The sequence below is a fragment of the Cavia porcellus genome, unplaced genomic scaffold (genome assembly GCF_034190915.1).
Source record: "Cavia porcellus strain 051 isolate PalLab524CR breed Dunkin Hartley unplaced genomic scaffold, mCavPor4.1 scaffold_5, whole genome shotgun sequence".
NCBI lineage: Eukaryota > Metazoa > Chordata > Mammalia > Rodentia > Caviidae > Cavia > Cavia porcellus.
The window spans coordinates 63162652-63187825 of NW_026947488.1; the positions used below are offsets into that span (position 1 = coordinate 63162652).

Sequence of the window (25174 nt, forward strand, 5' to 3'; positions counted from 1 at the left end):
ACGCAGCTTATCTCTTGCTGTGAAATCCGGATGTCCCTTTAAAAAGTGCTTGTGTAACTTCGTGGCCCACAGTGCCACCATGTGGAAGACACCTGTCAACTGGTCTTTACAAGCAAAACCAAAATGGAAAACGGCACAGGCACTACAGAAAACACTGTAACAGTTCCTTAAGTACCAAAAATATGTAAGTACGGATCTAGCAATTCCAATTCTGAACATATCAAAAAGAACTGAAAGGAGACATTCACATCCAGGTTTGTAAGAGCGCTGTTCACAACTGAGAATTGGAAGCAACAGATGAAGAAAATGTGAGATATGTATATGAGCCACAGTCTCACTATGTTTTTTTTGAACAGTCTCACTAAGTAGCTGGCCTCGAACTCTCAGCTATCTTCCTGCCTCAGCCTCCCAATTGCTGGGTTTACAGTTGTACTACCTACCTGACTTAAAGTTCTGTTTTTAAAAAACGGTACATATTTGGGTTGCTTCCCTCCTTTGGCTGTTGTGAAAAATTATGCTGTGAACACGGGTGTAGAAATATCTGTTTGATTCTCTACTTTCAATTCTTTGACTGTGTAACCAAAAGTGTAATTGCTTGAATTCTATTTTTAATTTTTTAGTGTATTATTTTTTCCATTTTAATTGACACATGAGCTACAGAGTGGTATTTCAATACGCATATAATACGTAATAATGAATTGAAGGCAATTAATGTTTCTATCAATATTTTTATCACCTCAATTTTTTAACATTTGTGTTTCGTTATCAGTGAACTTGATAAACAAAATGTGAAACATAATATAAATACAGATACACAGATTCAGTTGTAAATATCAGCCTAGAAAGGAAAGAAATTCTTTCCCATGGTCCAGTGTAGGTAGGATGTTGAGAACACCATGCTAATGTAAAATAAGCCACTCACAAGAGGACAAATATGGCACAATTCCATTCACCCGGTTCTTAAAGTAGTTATGTTCTCGGATAAGGAAACAGGAGGGTTGACGAGAGTGGGATGTGAGGTGCCATTGCTTAATGCATGCAGAGTTTTGGGTTAGAATAAGAAACAATTCTGGATCTGGATGGTGCTGATGACTGAACAACAGTGTGAGTAGATTCAGCGCCACAGAATTGTATGCTTTAAGATGCTAACATGGTTCTTTTGATGTTATATATATGCCAATATAATAAAAATGAGAAAACTAAAATAAAACAGTACAAGCCAGGCATGGTGGTATACACCCGTAACCCCAGCACCTGGGAGGCTGAGACAGGAGGATCGTTGCAGTTCAAGACCAGCGTGAGCTACAAAGTGAGTTCAAGGCAGCCTGAACTGCATAGTGTGACCTTGTCTCAAAATAAAAAGGATAATGCTGGTGTTAAATGATCAGATTAACAGAAAAAATAGAAATTTCAGAAACATAGTACATATTATATTTGACAAAGCAGAAATATTTTTAAAGTGAAAAAAACCAGATGGTCATGGGTTTTGAAGTAACTACTGACTAAAAATAAAATCAATCCAGGGTTTCTGGCCTTCAGGCTCGGCTCAGGGGGAAGCACCAGTGGCAGAGAGAGAGACACACATCGAGAGACATCCAACGTCCATCCCACAGTGGTCCTGAGCTGTCCTGCAGTGTTAGCTCTCTGCACCTGCAGGTAGACTATGCCGCCTGCCGATCAGAGGTAACCCTGAGGCCAAAACACAGAGACTCCAGGGCGGAGGTGTGATGTGGGAGCTGGGTGGCGTCAGGATGTGATGTCAAGACCAGGCCAGGGTGGCACAAGTATCTCTTTCCTGGACCCAGCGATAGGAAAATGCAGCTTTGCTGGTAGAATTCTAAGGAAAGAACCAACCCCATCACCACTCCCCACTTGGTGCCCCTTCTTCCTCCTCACACAGTCACTGCCACTGTCCATCATAAACATTCTTGGCAGTTTAGTGATATGAGACGCACGAAGGGAGTCGCCAAGCAGCCATCCAGGGGAGTGCTGTCTGCAGTGGAAGACTTGGTATTATCCATAGTCCAGCCCCACCGAGGGCCATTCCCCGGCCCTTCCCCTTCCCACCACCAGGCTCCTTTTGCTCTCTGTGATGGCTTTTTGCACCCCTTCTGGTTCCTCCTAGCCCATGTGTCGGGTACACTCAGAGGTCAAAGCCTGGACAGGGTGAGGGCAGGAGATGGATGAAACAAGACTGCCCGTGACTGGCTAAAGGCTCCATAAAGCCCAGTGATGACGACATGGGCTTGCCACGCTGTCCCCTCTACTCACACATATGTTTGAAATTTCCCAGGAATAAAGAATCAAGGGCTGGGGACATAGTTCAGCAGCACAGAGTCTGCCTGGCAAGTACCAGATCCTGAGTTCAATTCCCAGTACCAAAAAAATAAAATAAAAATCAACAAGCATCTTGCTGTGGCAGACATGAGGTACGTGACTGGACCCTCCTTTAGGAAAAAAAACTGCTGTTCAACACTAAGGACTAAAATTGCCTAATAGGGTTCTCTCAGCTTTCAGATAGAGGCCTCAGTCACTCTGGGGTGCCCCAACCCATGGCCACAAGGAGTGCAGGAGGGCCTGGGAGTCCTGCCCAACGGGGCTCCTTCCTGAGCAGCTTTGGCTCTGAGCTTCCCATTGGGCTGGTAGAGACGTGGTCAACCCTCCACTGCAGTCTAGGACGCTTTTGCCTCCTTTCTCCCCCTCCTCTTTTTCCATTCTGCATCGTACTCTGCACCTTTCTCTGCCTGATCCCACTTCGGCCACCTTCCCCTTTCCCGGGCGAGGCACCTCAGTAAGACTCTTGCCCTCCTGACTCCACCCTGGTAATGGGATTTCACGGAACCCAAATCAACCCAATGGAGGCAGGTTGCTTCCTTCCCTCTTTCCCAGCCACAGTTCCCACAAAAAATAATGGAGAAATCACAGAGTTATATGTATCATACTATATTTAAATGTTTGCATATAATAAATTAATATTTTCATACTAAAAAAAATACAGTGGCTATGTGCATGTCTTGATTTTTGAAATAATATTAAAAATTAAATCTGCGGTCCTTTGGGGACATGAAGCCTCAGTCAAGGGGCTCTCTTTTCCTCCCACCCGTGAACAAGGCTTACAGATATCACAACTCTCAGAAGTTGGCCTCTTCTGTGCTCCCAAAATACCCCAATCTCTGTCACTGTTAGTACCTAGTGACCCTGGATGTAAATACTCCACCCTCCCCACTGCTGCCTGTACCCCAAATCATTAATGAGAGGCTGAAGAACCCAGCAGAATAGGTACTCAATAACTGAATGTGGAACAGTATCTGGAAACCCTGCAGATCAATCCTGCGAATTTAAAAAAAAGGATCAGAAGAATGACTGAATAACTCTTTTCAGTTTGGAGTAGACATGGAAATGGAGGGTGGAAACTACATGGCTTCCTGTTATAACCATTTCTCAAGGTTTGGGAACTAGGGTACCCTGCCAGGTACCCCTGACTCCCTGCAGAAGGCAGAGGAGGGAAAGGTCACACCTGGCCCCTGCTCTGCTTTTCCCTGAAGGTTGCCAGGGAAAGAAAGAGCCCAGCAGCCTCTCCTGATGGGATGTGTGCTCCAAGGTGGCCCAGGTAGGTTACAAGGCTGCCCCCTTCCAGCAAGACCTGGGCAGGATCACCAGCCAGGGACCCTGGGTCGGCCAGAGCTCCAAACACTGGCATCAGTCTTCTCCAGGAGCTTTGAGCGGAACAAGGGCTTTGGTTTCTGTCTCTGGTCCAAGTCCTGGGACAGATCTTCCAAGGAAGAGATCTCCAAGTCACTCTCATCTTCAGAAAGCTGCAGGGGCACATGGAAAAATAAAATGAATTTTGGTAAGTGCAGAAGAGCAGAGAGTGAAGCACCAAGCTTGCAAGATGGAGGTGGGAACAAATACAGATCGAGAGGAAGGCAGCAGGGACCTGCCACTCCTCCTGCCTTTTCAAGTCTGCTCTCTGTGAGAACCTGCTCCAGGCTCCTGGGGCCAGAGTGATTTCAAACATCCCCGAATGCAGTGCTCTTGTTTTTATTCAGATTGCAGGTTTTTAATTCCCCACAGTGATAGAGCTAGAAGCCCACAGCCTCGGTCTTCGAAAGTTCTTCAGCTGGATACACCACTGGCAAAAGCAGCCCCTTCCTCTTCGAGTGGTTCTGAGCGGCCCGGTAAACACTGACTGGAGGGGCTCGAGGGAAGCTTAGGAGTTTCAAGCCCATCAGTGAAAGGGGACCTCAGAGCCTTCCGGGCTGCAGTCAATGGGTGAGCTCAGAGCTTGGCAAGAGACCAGGCAACCACAAGACCGCAGAACACACCAGTCCAGCCAGGCATTTCCCTCCAGAGGGGTCAGTGACCTCATCAGGTGCCCGGGCTTTTATACAAGCATTTTATCCTTTCCTCCTGGCATGTAAGGCCAACCAACTAGAAGACACTAGGCCTGGGGCAGCAGGCACGCTCAGGACTGCGCCTCCATCTGCACGGGCAATGAGTACTCTTGCACCATGGGAAAATGGCACGAGCTGGGGTTCTTTTACACAAAGCCATGCTAAACCAACCACACTATGTAATAAAAAGGTGAGGGATTAAAAGGATACTATTTAAGGAAAAAACACGAGGGGCTCAGTGGTAAAGCACTTAGCTACTGTGTGTGAGGCTCTGAGTCCACAGCAAAAACAAGAAAACTCAAATAATGACTGCCCACTGTTCCAGAATATGAGGGACTACTATGGATTATCTCAAAATGCAACGACCTGATGGGAAAGGTAAGAAGGAAATGTAAAGAGAGCTCTACATCTTCCTAAGAAATTAACAAGAGAGTGGAGATTTTCCCTCACGGATGAAGGGAGAGCCATGAGGAGGGTCTAGTAATGCTGGGGAAAATGCCCCCTCTGACCTCCAAGTCTGAGACACTGACCACAGCTATGGCTGGGGGAAGGCACTCAGTGATGAGGCACGGCCTGGAGTATTTAAAGCAAAAGCATCAAAATACTCCCATTTTACACTGCGGTCTCTGAAGTGTGATGTGGTGTCACGCCCACGCCCACCAGCAGGGGGCTCTGTTCAACAGGTGGTTTTGGGTGGCATGGTGATTAATTATTGGTCAACTTGAGGAAGAATGCCCAGCTGACTGAGTGAGCACTGGGGAATGGTGTAACAGGAGAACAAGAGGGGAGGATTTTATGATGATTGGCCTCAGAGAAGCTTTGACTCTTTGGCTGAGCTCTACCTCCACCAAGGATGGCTGCTCTGTTCTCTGCTTTCACCTTGAGTGTCGTCTTCTGGCCTTCGGCACTGACACTTTGGCTGGGAGCTTTGGTCTTGGCCTCTGTCTTGGGCATTGTCTCCTGGTTCTTCAGCTTTCAGCCCTGGTCTTTCAGCCTGCCAGTCTAGGTCCCTGGACTTCCAGAACAGATCCTTTGGTCTTCCAGGTGGATTCCTTGGCTTCCTGAAGTGGACTTGCACAGGACCTTGGTGTGGCCTCTAGACCTCAGCTGGACTCATACAGGACACTGCTTTGGGATCTGGGCCCTTGGCTGGATTTCTTGGATCTCTAGCATGCACACAGATTTCTTGCACTCTTCTACATCTGACTCTAGTAAGCACTGACTAATACGGGTTGGGATCCTCCACAGAGTGACTTGAGGACTGGGAGGGGCCCACAGTGGCAGAGAAAGAACACAAAGCCAGACGTGGTCAGTCCAGAGGCTCTCAGCGGTAGGAGACTGGGAACTAAACTCACCGAGCAGCTGCTGGTATAATGACTTAAAACTTAACAGGGACACACAAAGAGTTCCAAAATGGTCATCTCTCTACATTTTTTTTTGTTTGTTTGTTTGTTCTGGGGATCAAACTCACAACCTCGTACTTGGCGCTTATGCCATGGAGCTAAATCCCCATCACCATCTCTCTCCATGTGTAGGGGCAGAGCTAGACAATGACCCCTGCAATGTCCCACTAAGGTCAAAGCTAACACTTGCTGGATGGGGCCCCATGCCTCACCCCAGGCCCCTCAAATTTGGAGCTGGCTCTTTAAGGAATGGTAGGGCCACCCCAAGACTCCTAATTCCTACCTGAGGCTTCCTTCCTGGAACAGCAGCCCTCTGTGGTCCGTTGTTAGGCCTTAAGAACAGACTGACCCCTCCAGCAGGCTTCTTCACTGGAGCCTCAAGCTGCTTCTCGAGATTTTTCACGATCGACTGCACCAGTGTTCCTGGAAGGGGGAACAAGCAGCTATGTCTTTGGAAAAAGCCTAGAGAATGAACACTTCATCCTGTGGGTCTTGTCCAGGCTCCAGTGTGGAAAGAAGGAAATGGGGCAAGTCAAAAGGAGGGGCACAGAGGCAGAGAAGGCCCTGGCTAACAGGACTTCGGATTATTCCAAAAACGCAATCATGCAAACATAATGACATGGGTTGATGGAGGCTTAGCAGGATATTTCTCCCCTAAGGAGAGGTTGAAACAGGCCCTCTGCTCATTTTGGATTATGAACTGAATGACTAACGTGCAGACAGGCCATTCAACAACATCTACACCCAACCAAAAAGAGAGATCAAATACCAATTAGGACAGGAGGACTGCAAGAGAAAATGGCTTCCTGTGAACTCTGTACAAGAAGCAAGAGTTAGGCAGTGACATAGGTCATCAGTGGCCCCGGTACATGGTAAACTGAAGTCATGGCTGGATCTCAGGAATGGCCACGAAGAGCTAACTGCATACAAGTACAGCTTTCTGGGATTCAAATGCCTGGGACCTGAGCAGAATGCGACAGCTAAAACAACTCTTTTCTCATTGATTCATTCAAAAAATGCTTGTTAAAGTTCTTGTTACTGAATATAGCAAGCACTGTGTTTGTCAATCTCTTTATTAATCATTTATGCAAATACCTCATTTCACAACAACGGAACCAAGATCTTCACACAAAGATAGCAAGTAGTAAGTAAGTAACACAGACAGAACTATCCCTGAAGATTCCCAACAGATCCAGGATCTTGCCAGCTTACCGTCTTGTCTGGTAAGAAATCAAAATTTCTCCAGAGATCTGGTTCTGGTGAATTCTGATAGGCTGACAGGCTTGGTTTATGCTAAGGACAGGACAAAATGCCATAGGGTCCAGTAGACAAAGACAAAGTCCAGAGGAAAGACTTACAAATTGCATACTAAGCATAAAGCCCAGAGCTGCTTTTGCTGGCTTTAGAAAGACAAAGCTCTATATTCTTTAACTTAGCTTAGCTAGGAGATATGACTGAAACTACAGATCTCCACTAGCAATGTTAAAAAGCAAATCTTGCAAGAGTGGGATAGGCATAGCAATTCTAAGAAGAAAAGTTCTCAACTACTCCTTGTAACCTGTTACATAAAAAATGTTAAGTTTAACGAATATTTCCTTACCAATTACCATAAGGTCTAGCTTAAATTTCTATCATGCCCTTTTCATCTACAAGTTGAATCCCTGACTATTTGTGTGCTGAAAAGAAGCAAAGAGCTCTTTGGTAGGACGTGGCCCAAGGGCTGTATAGGCAGAGACTTGAAGCAGTCTGCAGAAGGCTTCCTGCTACCTACCGGAGCCCCACATCCCTAAGGTTAGTGGGAAACCACATTCTTCACTACTCTTTGTTACGAAAATTTTGTTTGTTTAGGTTGTGGATAGCTCAAAGATAGAGCATTTTCCTTGCATGTGTGAGGCCCTGAGTTTAATCCCTAGCACAGAAAAAAAAAGTGTTTGTTAAACTACAAATATTCTAGGAAATATTTCTCAAAGTGTGTATTGCAATTAACTGTTCCTCCTTACAGTTGTAACCAAGGATTGCCCTGGAGGCTATCTTTGCCACAGTGATGGTTAACTCCAAAACCACAAACCCTTGGTGTGTTGCTAACAATCTCAGGCAGTGTGAAATATTGAGCAGATGTGCTTCAGCTAAGGAACACAGCTAATAGCAGTTCTTCCTGGGGAAAATTTATCCTACAGTAAATAAACAAGCTAGCAAGCAGTGGCTCCAACATAATAACTTCAAAAGCATCATACACAATGTAATTGGTCCCAACACCAGTTCTACTGTCTCAAACTGGTCACATCTCAGAGGCTACTTCAACATCTGTAACCACGTATAAACAGATGCTCCTTCACTTTCTTTGTTTTTGTCTTGTTTTTTGTTTTTGTTTTGCTATGCGTTGAACCCAGGGCCTTTGCACTAAGTTACATCTCCAGCCTCCCCCCCCCCTTCTTTTTTTTAAATTTTGAGACCAACCTGCTAATTGCCCAGGCAGGACTCAAATTTGCAGTCTTTCAGCCTCAGCCTCATTCCTTGATTTATGATGGGGTTATATCCCTCAAAACCCCACTATAAGTTGAAAATATAAATCACAAATGTGTTTAATATACCTAACTTACTGAACACCCTAGCTTAGCAACCCAGTACACTATGGTGTTCAGTTGTTTCTCCTTAGGACTTGATAGCTGAAAAGGAGCTGCGGCCCACAGCTCAAGAGTAAAGAACTGCACATTGCTGGCCTGGATAAAGAGCAAACCAGGATTTCTGTTGAGCATGTATTGCTTTCACACCATCATAAAGTCAAAACCTCCTAAGCTGAACAGAGGACACCTTTCCAAATGAGCACTGTGGGAAGGAAACAAGGTGGGCACAGAGCTGAGCACACGCTGTGCACCCAGAAAGGACAACATAGAGGGAAGATCTTCTCTCTCTTGCCAGAGGTGTCAGTGGAACAAAGAACTTCTGCTCCTATGTCAGGATGGCAAGAATGGAATTCCCACTCAGTTTCTTCCCCATGACCCTGTCATGGCCCACTCATAGAAGAGCAGAAGGGCGTCATGCTTCGGCCCATAACAGGGCAACTCTTTGTTCCTCCAGCCCTCTGCCTGCACCTGTGACAAGGGTTGGAAGCCAACTGAAATACTGCCCACGACTGTATGTTTAAGATCCTGTCCCCTCGGGGTCTGCTTTGCTGACCTAGGCTGCACACACAAACACAGTCCGAAGCTTTTGCCTCCAGTAATAGCTGTTTTGCCAATCCAGCCCTAATGGAAAGCTATACCCTGAATATTCCTGTATCCTGTCACCTTAGTAAAATGATCACAGTGTTTATCTCCTGCTGGTAAGAATGTAAGAATAAAGGGGCAAGTGACAGCTTCCAACCTCCAACAGTTAAACAACTCAGTGACAAAACTAGAAGCAAAATTATCCCAAACACATTTTAGCTTTCCCCTGATATCTCTGCTATCCCAGAATACTATAAGGAGGAAAAAAAAAAAAAAAAAAAAAAAACAAAAAAAAAAACATGTTCCCCAAAGCAAAGAGAGAAAGATAAACCAAATCAGAAAGTGACAGGGTGTCCCCAGGACCTCGGAAATTGTGGGCTGGAGAGGGGTTTCCCCAGCAGCCCCACTCACCAGAGGAATCCAGGCCACCTGAGCCCTTGCCAGGGGGCTGGGCGCTCTCTTCCGAGGACTCAGTGTCAGACCAGTCCCAGTCATTCTCCTGCTTGGGCACCATCTTGGAAGGAACTTTCGGGGTCTGAAGAGACACGTGATGCACAGCCTTTCCCTCTGAGTCCTCCTCAGAACTGAATGGAGGCGTGCTGCTGCATGGAAAAGAAGAAAGGAGGAGCCCATGGGCTGGAAAGAAAGCTTCACCACCTCAAGAGCCTGCTGGGTCTTCCCAGAGCCAGCTCTGATCCCTCCTTGGGGCTCAGATGACAGCAAGGACTCTTCCCAGAGTGCAGCAGCCACACCAGAAGAGGCCTGACGACCCCACCCTTGCAGGGGGGCAGCTGGGCTGCAGAAGAAGAGGGTAGGTCTATCTTGGCTGGCAGCAAAAGATCCCCGATCTCTTCCCCAGGTTGGACCCCACTAGGCCTACCTCCTGTTCACATCTGTCTCTGCCCCTCCTTTGTCTGCAGAAGGGGCTCAGGAAAGGGCTGCAAAGGCAGGGACCACTTCCTGAGGCCCCGTAAGAGGCCAGAGGCCAGAGCTCACCTCAGTCCTGGGCCCTGTGATGCAGGGGTGCTGGAGCGTCTGTGCCCTCTGGGGCGCGGAGTCGGGACAGACACCTGGGTCAAGCCAGCGCCATGGCTGCTGTGGCTCTGAAGAGCTGGTGTGAATGGCTCTGACTGCTTGGATGGCAATGCCACAGGCAGGGTCCTGCTCTTTGGCCGAACCTCTCTGGTGAGCAGTGTACTCCGCTGGCTTTTGACTAAAACATAGAAGGGAATGACTTACAGAAAAATGCCATTCTGGGCTCTCAGGCCTTAGAGACTGTAGAAAGAGGGTCAAACTAGACAGAGTCACTCTCTGTGTGCTGTGTGATGATAACAGGTGTAATAGTTCTCCCACCCCAGAAGTCCTTCTGCTGGGACACCAGAGACCGAAGGGCTGAGGACGCTGATTGCACAGCCCTAGAGGTGGATCTCACCAACGCCACCTCTCCCGAATCTCCTATCCAAGTGTAGGTAGCCTTGCAGGAAAGACCTGCTGCCACCAGAGGTCGCCACAGGACCGCGTGGCCAGCCAGAGCCACATTCTGCCTGCTCCCACAAGCAGGGGGGTACAAGCGTCCCCCCAAAAAAGAACAGTCACAGGTCCTCTGTTTTTGCAAATTGCACCAAAACCCATTGTAGGGAGAGGGGTCCAACAATATTTTATGGAAAGAGATCAGGAGAGAAAATGTAAGGTAGGGAATCAGAAGGTGTCTCTGAAACTTACAAATGTGTTTCTTACTACAATAGCTCAAGGTCAAAAACATTTGAAATGCTCTGCTCTCAGAGAATGCATCTGCTCAGAGTAGACCTTCTGAGAGAGAAGGAAGTGAAGGAAGGGGGAAAGCAAAGACAAACCTGCTGAGCAAAAACAGCAGGAGCTCAGTGACTGTGGACACCAAGCAAAACATCCATTTGGCCCCTCCATGCCTCTCTCAACAGTACCATTCTGTTTCACAAGAGCTTTGAGAGATGAAGGCATTGCCCATCCTCCTCCTGAATCCCTAACCCCTGCCCTCCCTGCTCTCCCCTACCCCACCGCTGTGCCTGGCTCCATCACTTCACATAGTGCTGACGGCTTCCCAGGTAAGGAGGCCACCCCGGAGCCGGGCTACCTCACAAATACTACACTAAGTAAAGGTGTAGACAGGTGAATTAACAAATGAACACTGGACAAATGACCAAAAGAATGTAAGCTTAAATCCAAGCCCAAAAGGCAGGAAAGCAATCAGGACAAACATCCTTCTGTCAGATTTGTTTGTGTTAACGCTGAGAAAATGCCCCTTTTCTTAGTAATTTTGCAACAGAAGTTTAAACTAAGTAGGATAATTTCCCAGAACTAGTCTCAGATCAAATGTCCTGTTAACTGCCCTGCTGTAAAATGACAACATTTTTAAATAAAAAATAACTGCTTTATAATTTTCTAGGTAATCATTTCTGTGAGCTTACAGGATTGCTGTTTTAGGAATATGTTTTTCTAATTCACTTAAAAAACAAAAATTAAATGTAAAAATGATTGGCCCGTGTACCACTCAAGTCCTCTGTCACATCCCCAGGAATATGCAGACCAAGCTTTGCAAAATCCCTCGGTCTAACGAGTTCACAGAGTCTGACCCTACATGAGAGCCAGAATCGGGCTCCTTCTGGGCACACGTGTCCTTGCCTGGGGACCAATGTGAAGGGCACCGGGCACTACCCTGCATAAGCAGACCGGATCCACAGAAGCCCTGCACAGAGCCTCCAAGAGGCCTGGGAACCCTGTAGAAATTGAGTTTCTTGACCTAGGAAGGAAAATTCTCCTAATCCATAAAGTAAGGACAGACTCAAAGATCCTGGTCCCCATACTTTAATCTTCCTCCAGAACAGGGCTTTCCCTTGTCTTAACCCCCAGGTTCAGAGAAAGCAACAGCTCCGACCTGGCCCCAAGACCAGTTCTGAGCTCTGATCATTTGTCTGAGGTGGAACCCATCTGGCCTCTCAGGGAGTGGCACTGCTCAGCGCAGGGGATATCAGAGGTTTAAGAGAGTTTTCATTGGCTTGATATTTGTTCCCAGGTGACCTCAGTGCTCCCAGGCCTGGGGTCTGTCTCCCATGCTGACTCATGGAAACCAGCATGCAGAGCCGGACTGAATGGCTGCACTTCGTAAGAGCGAAGCTCGGCTTGTGGTTGTAGCACCCAAGCAAGGCGGACTGAAGCTACAAGGAAGGTATCGTGTCTGAGCAGGGAACAGCAGACCACAATTTCCAGCTGTGGCTTTCCCCCAGCTTCCCCAGGTGACCTGGACACGCATCCCTCAGCCCCACCCTGGACGCTCTTCTCCCAACAGAGGACTTCTGCCCTCATTCAGCCCTGGGGCAACGCCTCTGATGGGAAACGAGATTACAACCTCTTCTGGGCAGGCAGCCTTAGCAGAAAGGGGATCCTTACAGGCCACAGTCCCCAAGCAAGCCCCATCCCCAGCAAACCTGGAGGCTGGCCATCGAGCTGGGACACCACATCCCTGCTCTGTCTCTCCTTCACTCTGATGGTGGCTTCTTTGACGAGCTTTTTCCTCAGATTCAGAAATTCAGAAAACTTCTTGGCCTTCTGCTCCCGCTGGGCTTTCAGTACGGACTCCAGGTGTCTGAGAGTCTGAACGGCGATTCCCTTTGCATCCTGGGGGAGACAGAAGCTCACCTTTACCGACAGAAGCTCTGCTCTTTCTTCCCCTAAGCTTTTCACACCTATTGCAGCTGACCTGGGGATCACTGCGATCAGAACATGATGAGTGTGAGGTGGTAGACACGGTACAAAATGAGGATGAGAGTAGGCTGAGCAGCGACTTCACCCACTGTTGAAAACTTGATGGTTGAGCAGTGGCACAAGGCACAGGGCTGTGGCACAACTCCATCCACACCCTGGGCGGACCTAGATGGGACACACTTTCCCCTGCTTGACTTCTAGGATTTGGCCATGGCTTGCTCTTTTGTGCACTCCCAAGCACTATAGTCATGTCAGACATATGGTGCTTGGCTAAGAGTACTGGAAAAATTAAACTGAAAAAAAAAATTAAAAAACAACTATTGTAAGTAGCTTGGGCTTTGGCATCTAACCAGAGCTGATGGTAGCTTCTTCAGAGATATCTGGATCCAAGATGAGGATTCATTCAAGGTTCGAAATATTTAAATCAGGTCTGAACATGGGATCAAGACCAGATTAAACAGTAGTGGAAAACAGCCCAAATTTAGTGAGGATCCTTATCAAATTAAATTTTATATAGGTAATTTTTTCCTAATCTTATTCATTGAAATGATGTGTTTTTATTTAATAATTGATGCTTTTAATGATAACTCATATGCTTTGCCTAACAATGGCATTCAAATGCTAACTGCTTCCAGACATAGCTTTCAGTGCCTGCCCCACCAATAGCCACCTGCAGAATGGGCATGGCCATGTGTGCCATGAGCAATGCACTTGGACATTTATCCAAGAAACCTGTGCCAGGTCAAAATGAGCCAATTCCATTTCCTCTGTCAGAAAATTTAGAGACGAAAAAGACAGTAACCAATGAGTAGAGAACATCATGGGATGGGATATAGGAAGGCATCACAAGAAGCCATTGGAGGGCACAGAGAGGAAGCCACACCACTGTTAAGAGGTGAAATGAACAAAGGAGCCCAGGCCAAGCAAATATGTTCACAAGGTAAAGAACAATCGATGGCTGTCTAGTTCGAGAAGACTCCATGTCTCAGTTCTAGATCTCGACCCTTAAAATAGTAGCCCTAGAACGCACCCTCTTTATCCCCAGGCTTTCCAGCTTCTCTTCCAGGGTGTCCTCCAGGATGGGTCGGAACTGCTTCAGCAATGGGGGGTTCCGCCTTAGGGCAGCCAGCACCTGCTGCTGCTCATCTCCAGAGTCCTCCAGCTCTGCAGCACAAGACAATCGCAGGTCAGTGTGTCCACCTGAGATCCCCATTCCCAGAGCCCTGCTGCTCCAAGTTAGTCCTTGCTCTGCCAGTGATCTTGATTTTCAGCCTATGAACCCCGGGCCACTGGACTTTGCGAAGTGTCCACAAATTCAAGCCCGACCCGGCAACTTAGCAACTTGGCAAGACTCTGCCTCAAAATTTAAAAATTTTAAAAGGATGTGGCTTCATGTGAAAGTGCTGGGTTCAATCCCCAGGACAGATGATGATAATGATGATGATGATGATGAAGATAGTGATGAAGAAGCAGATCTACATAAAAGAAATACAGAATGGCTTTCCAGGGAAGTTGTTAAGAAAATAACCAGGCGTGGTGGCACACTCCTGTAACCAGCACTTGGGAGACTGAGGCAAGAGGATTGCCTTGAGTTCAAAGCCAGTTTGGGCTACATAGTGAGTTCAAACTAGCCTGAACTACATAGTGAGATCTTGTCTCAAATTAAAGAATATAAGCAACTTACAAATGTTTTTACATACGCAATTTACATGTATGTTTCTATTTGAGGAAGAGGAAAACACTGAGCATGCTTATATGCTCACATTTTGAGTATTCCTAGAAGGTTAAATGAAAAAACCACCCACACCAGAACCTCTGGCAAGGAAACTGGCTGGCCAGGCAATAGGGGAAGGCCCACCTTCCTCAGGAGAATCCACCTCTGTGTCCACAGCCTTTGGCATCTCTTGGATCCCTGAAAAGAGCAGAAACAGTTAGTGGATCCACTACCCTGGACTCCATCCCTGACTTAGAGAAAAGTGGAGGACCCCAGGTCAATTCCGACCAGAAAAAGCAAGTCCTCTAGTAGATTCATCTTTTTCAAAAAGTCAGGATAAAGCAGCAGCCACAATCACGGGCACTGGAGAAAGAGTTGTGCTCACATCAAAGTTCAGCTCTGGCCCCATCAGCTGTGCACAAAATGAGAAATCCTTGAATCTCTCTAAGCCTCAGTCTCCTCTTCCAAAAAATGAAGATAATAATGTACATTCCACACTAAATAGTGGAGATAATACAGCAAGACAATGAATCTAGTATGCAACCAAATGCATGGAACACTAGTGTTATTCAACAGTAATATTCTGGTCAACCCTGAAGCCTGCCACAGGCATGGTAAATTAGAAAGCCTGCTCATGAACCCCACTTCATCAATCAACACACCCCCAAATCCTCACACCTCCTCCAACTCCCACCCATGTGCAAATAAGCAAACCAGTCAAGAATCCTTCCCAGCTGTTGGACAGCTGTCAGCACAAATGCTGTCTATCCCAGCAAGTCCATCCCTTTCCCCATTGGACAGACCTATACCAAATATCCCAATCCTCCACCTATAAAATGCCTAGAATATGGGAGAGAAAATAGCCTGAGACAATAGCCAAGACTGTCACAAGCCACCCACTGTGGACTTACGCTCTGTCTTCCTGAGGGACAAGTTCTGGATCTGCAAGAGGGGGAACAGAGCAGGTTACAGCCAGCAGAGATCCCTCTGGTACTCAGCTCTGAGCAGCAGGTGTGCCCAGCACAGTGAAGAAGGGATGGCCACTGTCACCATGCCACCACTGGCCACTAGAAGGAGCTGGGCTATACCACCTCAGCCCCCCAAACATCTCCCACAGTCTGTACGTGAAACAGGATTGAGCCTAGGTAGAATAGCAACAACCCAGGATGGCAGCCTGCACTCTTTAACCTAGATGGGGAGACAAGAATTACCCCTCTTCAAAGAAAGCCTCCAGCTCTGAGGCAGGATTCCCAGGTAAAAAAAAGTAGGCCAGCACACACTATCAGTATAGTCCATAGAAAACAGTCAAAGCAAGGTAGAGGCCACTTCCATGATGCGGGCATCTGAGCTGAGTAGAAAGCCAGGCACACGGCACAAGGCATGATGCAGGCATCAAAGAAGTTCCTCTTCCTGCCTCCTTCCACATGGCTGCAGACTGGGCAGCCACTTGTGATCTATGTGACCTCACACCACAGCCAGATCTGACTGTCCAGGTTTGAGTGGAAAGTTCCAGACTGGTAATGAGTCAGAAGCTATTGGCAGCCAATGGTTTTTTGTTTTCTTAGTTTGTTTGTTTTGCCACATGGAACCAATAATAAGCAGAAGCTGGTCTTTGGAATAAAATTAAATATTGAAGTAGATATACAGACAGGAACCGAGGCACATAGAAGAGGGAAACTCTGACCATGCTCATGTCTCTGGTTCCAGTTTATTCCCAGATTGTTGCATCCCTGCCTTGAGCTCTGTGAGATGCTCTGTCTTACCTTGTGGCACATTCCCTCTTCTGCTTCAGCTAGAGCTGGGTTTTGTTTTCATCCACTGTTTCATACACTGAGACTCATCCAACACCCCTTCTGAAATGCTTTCTGCCTAGTATACCTCTGTTCTAGAGACTATAGCCAATTTTACAGTTTCCTCCTCTTCTTGAAGTAATAGCTTCCCATGTAGCAGAGATCTGACAATAATTTATCAGCAGAAGTCTTAGAAAGGGGCCTTAAATAGGATTATAAAGGTTGGGCTGTGGAAGCTATGTTTGTAACTGTGAGAGCTAAGCATCAGAACTAAACTCAACACCTTAAATAGCGTAAAAAAAAAAAAGACAGTCCGGATTCCCGGGGGCAAAATATTGTTGCTAACCATTGCAAGCCACTGTCACCTCCTCAGGTGGTATTAACTCACTTTGTTATGCTTAGCCAAAGGGCTCCTAACCGAAATATTTGCAAGGAAGTTTTAAGAAATGTAAAAAGGAATCCTCCAGCTAGACCTGAGTGGTCACTGCAGTGACAAGCCAGGCATCAAGGGAGGAGGTGGTAGACACCTGGCTGAGGGAAGTGGCATGGCAGGGTAGAAAAGCACAACTAGCAAGGAGCACAAGGACAGGAGGATGAAGTAGACAGTGACAGGGGCTGTGCAGCCCAGAGGAGCTATGTGGAGGTTGGTCCATGAGGTGGGTGGTATAAGACCAATAGCAAGTCCCCAGGAGGACCCAGAAGGCGAGGGCTTTCCCATGAATCTTCGAATCATGGGTTGGGGGAGTCCTGAGCCTGGGGTGGGATGAGAATGATCAAGGACAGATGAAGAGTCACAGGGGCCAATTCTAAGAGAGAGATGCTTATTGAGTAAGCCACTTTTCACCATGCTGGTATTCCTAACAACACTTCAGGCTATTCACTTGGGTAAAAGGGATTGGTTAAGAATTAAGTCTGAGGACACGGTATAGAGCACACACTGCCCACTGGCTTGGGTTGAATCCCTCCTCTGTCACTTGCACAATGCAGACCTAAGCAAGGCACTGGACTTCTCCAGCCTGCTTCGTCATCCCATCAAGCCATCAATGAAGACAGGGAAAGGTGATGGCTACACCAAAGGGCAGTACTGAGGCTTAAATGAGATAATAAGCTAAGTATCAACCAGAGTCACATGATCTCTGCCTTACAGTGAACTCATCTGCCAGCTGCCCCTAAGGAAAGTGGAACTTTTTCTGCCTGGAAAGAAGCATCAACATCTTCCTCACTTTGTAGCCACCATGCTGAGGACTCTTCCCTCCCTTTCAGGCCCTAGTGAAATGAGGATCACTGGCGGGGCAGAGGACAGACCCACCTTCTCCTCCTGTGAGGCGATGAGCTTGGCTTGTTCCCGCAGTTGGGCACGGAGGGTATTGATCTGGCGCTGGGCCTGGGTGGCTGCCTTCCTCTGATCCTGGGACAGAGAGGCCTGCAGCCTCTCATTCTCCTCCTGCAGCTGATGGGCATAGGGCAGTAGTCAGTCAAATGTCTTCTGGGCAGATTTTTGACCTATGCCTGAGAAGTAAGAATAGAATCAGGCCCTTAAGGCCAGGAGGGATAGTGCTATGTCACATGTGGCCACCCACTGAGGGCCATACAGGTAGGCTGAGACCATTCAAGTATCACTGGATACATGTTTTAGGTTAAACATAAGTAAAGAAAATGTGTTAACATGGTACCTCTGATATAACAACAGACATAAAATAAGACTATTTATTAACATCTGCCCAAAGAACTCTATAGAAGAATGATGAGAAGGGAATACACCTCATGGCCTGTGTGGGCGTGGTAGAGACAGGTGGGAGTAGCTAGGTGGGAGTAGGGTCAGGTGGGAGTGGCTCAGTGTACCTTAATGTTTCTTCTGCTTTGGGAATAAATTTGAATATACTTCCCATCTGACAATGTTTCAGCTGAAACAAAACCATCACTTGGGAACTGTGCATCACTATCAGAGTGGGAAATGCATCCACCGTGTGCCAAATTCTGATCTAAGCCTTGTCATCTCTTGAGCTTTCTGCAGGCAGGTCATGGAGTTCTTGTTCGCTGGCTTGTTCCTCCACTTGCTTCCTCTTGTGGGGGAATTTGTATGGAAGAGTTTTCTTTGCTACATGGCTGCTGCTTTCTGGGGCATCAGTGAGGTTTGTCCCACCTGGCTCTCTCTAGGGTGGATTTTCGAGGAGCCCAAACACGAAGCCACCAGATGCTTATCCAAGCTTTAAAGCACAAGAGGGCCTGCAGGAGCAGCGCTGCATAAAGGGTATTTATTTGCAAGGCTGGAGAGCCCTGCTTCTGGCCAGGGAAACTGTTGGTCAGAGAGCTGCTCCTTTCTGTGTGCTGATGGGAGCCACTAGCCAGGAACAGTATCAGCAACAAACTACCTGACAACCATTCCCAACAAGGATGGAAGAGAAGGCACCATGAGTGGAGTTACCTCTCTCCTCTCTGTCACACGCTCCTCCTGCAGTTCCTTCAATTTTCTCCTCCACTCTGTTTTCTGAAAAAGATTAACAGCTTATGAAATAGACCCCTCTAGATATTAACATGTATTATAAAGCCACAGAAATTAAAAGACAATGGCTTAAAATTAGGAAGACGGACTAATGGGACAGAAAAGAAAGCCAGGACAAAGAGGAAAGCAAATGGAAACTCAGCTGAGGGAATGGAGAGGGGTTCTTGACTAAAAGTGTTTGAACAAGTGGCCAGCTGCCTACAAAATATGTGAACTGGATCCTTATTTCACATTGTAAACCAAAGGAAATTCTAAGTGGATCCAAGACTTAAACATCAAAAGTAAAGCCATCAAAGCACTAAAAGAATAAAACACATATATCAGAGGAAGGCCACTGGAAACGAGTGAGAGGGCTGGGGATGAGGGGAGAGGGCTGGGGCTGGAGGGAGCTCAGGGTAGAGTACTTCCCTGCACGCATGAGGCCCTGAGTTTGAGTCCCAGAACCAAGACAAAAGAAGAAAAGACTGATAATTTGATAATTTTGAGCACATAAATATTATATTTTATGGCTAAATTACAATAATCAAAATTGAAGAACCAACAGAAAACTGGGGGAAATAGCCACAACTAGAACAAGGGGCTGAGCCAACTCCCACACATTATACAAACTCATAAATGAGTTGGGAAAACATAAATAATGGAAAAATAGGTAAAGATTGTGAAAAGATTTCATAGGAAAAAGAAAGGCAAATGCTTTACAGCTGCCAGATCTGAAGCTCTTTCTTACCCTCCTTTTGGAGCAGATGGAAACATGGCATTTTCTAATGGCTGTGACAACCACTCTGCCTGTCACATGCTCATATGCATTTGTGTGTATTCTAGAAAAGATCTCAGGAAAACTGGATATTTCATATCAGCCTCACCTGAGGACCTTATTCTATGCTTTCACATGTTCACAAAGTTCTGAAAATACAAAGCTTCAATGTCTTTTGGCTTTCCTAAGTCCACAGAGCCAAGACGACAGGCATCCCTAGGGATAACAAGGCCCCTGGCTTGCTCTCAGAAGAACGGCACGGAACATCAGCTCACCTGAGTCTCCATCTTCTCTCTCAGGGCCTGGAGTTCTTGTGCCTGTCTGAGTCGTTCCTCAGACTCCTCATCCCGCAGTGACCCGAGATTGGACTCCGTCACGCTGTGGGACTGCAGAGCCTGCAGTTTCTGAAAAGGCCAGGCATTTTTTATTTAGATGAATCTCTGGGCCTGATGCTAACCTTTACACTTTACCTGAAAACAGTCAGCAGGGCACACCTTACCTCAGCCACAACCCCCAAGTCATCCTCCCTAAACTATGCACCTGCGAAGGTTCACACAGATCAACCTTTCCCTCCTCCTGAGGACTCAGTTCTCACAAAGGTGAAGCAAGGTGCTATGGGAGAACAGAATGTGTGAGTGTCCTTTCAATCCCACTGAAATTCTGCTATGCTCAAAACACTGAACTCCTCTGACTACTGCCCCACTTCTTCCCGGGTCTGGAATAAGCCACACAGAACCAGACACTGAGAGACCCTCAGGCACCCCAGGTTACTCCCTGAGGACCCCACTCTATCCTCACAAAAATATCCTGGCCGTCACCAGAAAGGACTGGCTCTGCACAGCACGGAGCCATGCCACAATTCCTGGTGATTCCTGAGCTTTTAGTAGTGTGTGACCTGAAGGAAATATACAAAAAAATTGAACCAAACAGTAGATGACTTTCCACCTATCTATGGTTATTATATATACATATATATAATTATTACACTAATGAAAACAACACGTACCCATCTTTAGTACTAAATAAAACATATAAGCCTCATTATAACTTTAAGAAACTGCAGCCAGGTATGGTGGCACACACCTGTTATCCCAGCACTCTGGGAAACAAGCAGGAGACTGCAAATTCAAGCTCAGCCTTGGCAATTTAGTGGCTTGCCAAGGCTCTGTCTCAAAAAAGCAAAACAAATTAAGTTCTAGGGACATAGCTCAGCTTTCCAATACAGGAAGGGGGCGGGGGACTATGAGGTCCTGAGACTTCACATTATTTTTGCTAATTCTTCTCAGTTACTACTTAAGTAATATTGGAGCCAAGTTCATCACTTCTAAACTCCTTAAATGTTTTCATAATCAACTGTTTTACCAGACCTATGCACAACTCAGGATTTCTGTCTGCCACTTCTGTTTTCCACACCACTGCTATGATACACCATAGAGCTGGTTTTCTTGGCATCACAAACTTTCAAGGTGCTTGCATTTCAATCAGAGACTCCTTGACGGTTCAGTTTACCCCCATCTGATATAAACTTCTCTCTCCAATCAGGCAACTCCACCAAAGTAAGCCCTCAGACTTTTGTGGGGGGCGGGGGAATAGTTTCACGGTGCCTTTCACTTTCATTGGCTCTCCTAACCCAAGGAGAGTATTTCCTAACTTTTGAAGAAGAATGATTATCTTACAGTGGTTTTCATAATCATTCTGAATGAAATCTTACCTGCCCCCCAATCCCACCAAAATTTTAAAAAATGAATTAACAAAATCACTATGTAACTACTACACTGATGATTTTGTATCCAATTTTGTTCCTGGACTTTAATAAAAGTAACATAATAAAATGTTAAGAAAAGACAGGTATGAAACACAAAAACCACAACCTAAGTAGTCTTGTAGGAGAAATCCTAAAAAAATTAAAAGGATCCGACGTTCCACTTTAGGAAAATATGAACCAAGTTAGAAAGGAAACCATAATCCTCAGCGTCTTCTAACCAAAAGTCCCCCCTTTGACAATAATTATCTTATAATTTCAAATTCCAGTCAATACTGATTTTTCAAATGTTTGCTCTGCCAGCGCCATGTCAGGGGAAGTGAGGGGAATCAGGCGACTTTTAGATGAGCCTGGGGATGATGGTGCAGAATTGAGTGTTAGGGTTAGAGGTCCATGTGGTGGAGTAACATCGTGTCTTCCACGCATCATTCCTGATCCAGCGGGGGAGCACCTAGGTTGGGACGGCATAGGTCATGTTATGGTTTATATCGAGAGATTGCCCATAAGTTCTTAGGGCCTTTGGAAGGTGAGTGAATTTGGGGCTTGTAGCTGACTAATAATTAGGAGGTGGGTCTGGTTGAAAGAGGCGGGTCCCTGAGGGTCTGACCTAGAAGGGTTTATCTCCTTCTCCAGGTCTTCTCCTTGTTCTCCGTTTCCAGGAATATTCTATGTCAATACCCTTTTTAAAAGCTGTCTCTATTTCTTTTGGCAAAACATGGCCTGACTGTAAGAAACATAATCTGCAAAATCAAGACTCCCCCTGTTATTAGAAGGACAAGTGAAAAATTAATACATTTTAAGAATATATTTTTCCTTAAATTTTTTCTCTTGTTACAGACTTACAAGGGAAGACATAATCCAGGAATAACTGGGATAAAATCTTCCTGCATAAATTTGGTAGTAGGCCCAGAAAAAGATTTGGGCTTTGGATTTGAAGAGCTAGGTTCAAATCTCAGCTCCAACTCTTACTATCTCTGTGACCTGAAGCAAATGATGTAGCCTCAGTTTCATCAACTGTAAAGAAAGAACATAGCAGCTGGTTTTCAAGATTTAAAAGAAAATTAATAAACTGATACTTCCACCCCTGGAATGTTATGGTTGTTTGCCTATTATAAAGATTAAAAATGTATCTAAGGTGTTTTCCACAGAGGTTAGGAAACAGCAAATACAGTTAGTAAATGTTAGCTGTTACATGTGACTTTCAGAGACCCTGTGGGTCCCAACAGAGTATGGGGCATGAGCCAGTATTCAGAGAATGGGCACATTCATATATTCAGGAGAAAATGCATTCATTAAAATTTTGCCTCACCTTGCATGCACAAGGCCCTGGGTTCAATCCCCAGCACCACCAAAAAAAAAAAAAAAAAAAAGCCTCATTTCTTGCACAATAAGAAAAGCACATGACAAAATAAGGTTACTATCTCAGGAGTTCTTAGTATATAACAGATAATGTTGAATACTGTATAGGTGTTAATTCAATCTTTCAGCAACCTGCCTTACAGGAAAGAAGGTGAGGCACAAGAAGGTTAAATAGCTCACCCAGGGTCACACAGCCCCTAAAGCAAACAGCACCATGAGCCTCCCACAGGCTCTGGCTCTAGTTACCAGCATCTTAGCTTGAACAACAGATGAAGAACAACTAGTGCAGACTAAGAAATGAATTTTGAAAACAAATAGGTAGGTTTGCAACAGAAGGAAACACTTTGAAAAGCTTTTTATGTTGAGCACCTCAGCTAGTGTAGAGTTCTGATTGGCAACAGCTTTAAATTCATCCCAAAGTGATTGTTTTAGCTTGTCTATTTCTCCATAAAGCTTGGTCCGCTCTTTTTCTCTCCATTCATCAAATTCTTTCTTCACTTCTATTTCCCTCTGATGAGTAATCTCTGCTTCCTTCAAAAAAAAAAGGTGAGAAACAATTGGATCATTAATTCCACATTAGAGCAAATATTTGCTGAAGACCTGCTATAGCCCCCTCTCACGTGTTACAATGGAGACTCTGAAACATTCACCCCACAGTCCTGATTGCTTGGCCTTGGAGTGGCCCATCTTATCCAAACCAAAAAGTCCCTTGAAAATAAGGACTTGTCTTCTCTTTCCTTATTGTGCACAATGCCTGGCGCAGCTGGTGCTCAACAGGTGCATGCTGAGATCATGAACGAGCAGGGCAAGTTCATGTATTTTCCTTCTATAAACATTTACTGGACATTTCCTCCAGTCTCGGTTCTGGCACTTTCACAATCAGACCCATACTTTGTCCTCAAAAAGCCAACTGACAAAGCAGTATAAGAAGATAAAATTCAAGTTCAAATGCTTTCAATGAGTTTTGACTAACACAAGAAACTGCAACTCTCTGCTCCACTTTGGATCACATAGTTTCAGCAACATAATTTAATTTTCCTTCCCAGACTCCCTAAAATTATTTGCCACATCCAAGAAGGTGGCACTGTAGCTCTAGCTCCCCGCTCTGGGAAACCAGCTGGAACTCAAGCCCTGTGGGATCCGTGTGAACGGAGGCTCTGGGGAGCCCTGAGCGTCTCTGACGCTGCCCCTCCACACCCACCTGGAGCCGGCGCCGCTTCTCAGCCTCCCTCTGGGCTTCCAGCTCCTCTTGGGTCCACTTCAGCTTGGCTCTCAGCTCCTCCAGCAGCTCCTCAGCTGGCTGTTCCTGCTGCTTCTGCTTTCCTGGAGGCCGTGGCAAGAGAAAGTACACAGCAGTGGAGTGTAAGTTTCTCATGGCTGCACTCACACCTCAGTCTGAGACAAGCCTTCCCACGCAGTTTGTTGATGGCAGGCAAAAGACTCAGCTCCCTGTTCCTCTGTTCCCCAAACTGCAAAACAAAGATCTTGACAGCGCCCAACTCAGAGGGGTTTTTTGAGGATGAAATGTATCAATACTAAGTGATCAGCACAGTGCCTGGCATGACAGTTCAATAAATGTGAACTGTTATTGCCCTGTCATTTAAAAAAGTATTTTGAAAGTACCGACACATGGAAATGCAAAATGACTAGAGTAACAGAAACAGGATACTAAACAGAGCGCATATGCCAACCTTTAATGCAAGGTACATACCTACACAGCACTGCAAGAGAGAGGAAGTTAAGTAATGAAAATAGTTTTCAGGTCACCTTTTAAAATAATGCAGCATAATTTACATGCACAGTGTTAACTGTTGAATGAAAAAATAGGGGCACAGAAGAAGCATTCTAACCAAGGTTATTTTAGGTGTATACTTTAATCTTTAAAAAAAAATTGCATGCTACTAAAGATTGAACCCAGGATCTTTGTACTGAGCTATATCCTCAACTCTCATCTTTTTTATTTTGAGTCAGGATCTCAATAAGCAGCTAAGTTGCCCAGGCTGGGCTTAAACTTGTGATCCTCCTGCCTCATCCTCCCAGAGAGCTGGGATAACAGGTATGTGCCATCATGCCTGGTTAGTGGTTTTTTTAACTGGCAAACAAAACTGTATATATTTATACATTTATACATCTGCAATGTAGATACACACACTGTAGAATGATTAAACTTACACACTGTGTCACTATTAAATCTAGCTAATTACCTCATTTTTGTGATGAAAACCTTAACATCTTTTCTTAATATTACTTCAAGTTTTCTATGTCAAAAATAATTCACAATGACTTACAAAGCTAAGCTACATACAGATGAAGCAAGAGTTAGTTAAGGGTCAATGAAAAAGACATCAATTATTCTTAAATGCTTGTTAGTTTTTAAAGTACAAGTAATTTCCAGAGAGATGGTACTGTTATTAAAACTCTAAAGCTTTCTTTGATTTAAAAAAAAAAAAAAAGATGTGGCTTTTCTTGATTTAGACTTTTTGGAAATGTTTAGGTAGATGGAAATTATTTTGGTTGAAAAAAGTGATTTCAGGTCCTCTAGAATAGGAAA

The 25174-nt window shown here is 45.6% G+C and overlaps 1 protein-coding gene across 5 annotated transcripts in view; it reads right to left on the reverse strand.

Moving 5' to 3' along the window:
- Positions 1-2927: 2927 nt before the first annotated feature.
- Positions 2928-25174, reverse strand: part of Dzip1l (DAZ interacting zinc finger protein 1 like) — a 36964-nt gene continuing 14717 nt past the window's right edge. For 4 of the 5 annotated variants that reach the window (XM_023560135.2, XM_023560133.2, XM_023560134.2 and 1 more), the window contains 13 exons: positions 23825-23946; positions 22993-23154; positions 19778-19906; positions 18671-18733; positions 17555-17695; positions 15367-15397; positions 14600-14653; positions 13772-13905; positions 12465-12654; positions 10000-10216; positions 9415-9605; positions 6081-6220; positions 2928-3815 (listed from right to left, as the gene is read on the reverse strand). In XM_023560135.2, coding sequence (XP_023415903.2) covers positions 3654-3815; positions 6081-6220; positions 9415-9605; positions 10000-10216; positions 12465-12654; positions 13772-13905; positions 14600-14653; positions 15367-15397; positions 17555-17695; positions 18671-18733; positions 19778-19906; positions 22993-23154; positions 23825-23946 — 1736 coding nt within the window. In that variant the 3' untranslated portion in view covers positions 2928-3653. The remainder of the gene's footprint in view (positions 3816-6080; positions 6221-9414; positions 9606-9999; positions 10217-12464; positions 12655-13771; positions 13906-14599; positions 14654-15366; positions 15398-17554; positions 17696-18670; positions 18734-19777; positions 19907-22992; positions 23155-23824; positions 23947-25174) is intronic. The other variant, XM_063249053.1, reaches the window with a different exon arrangement.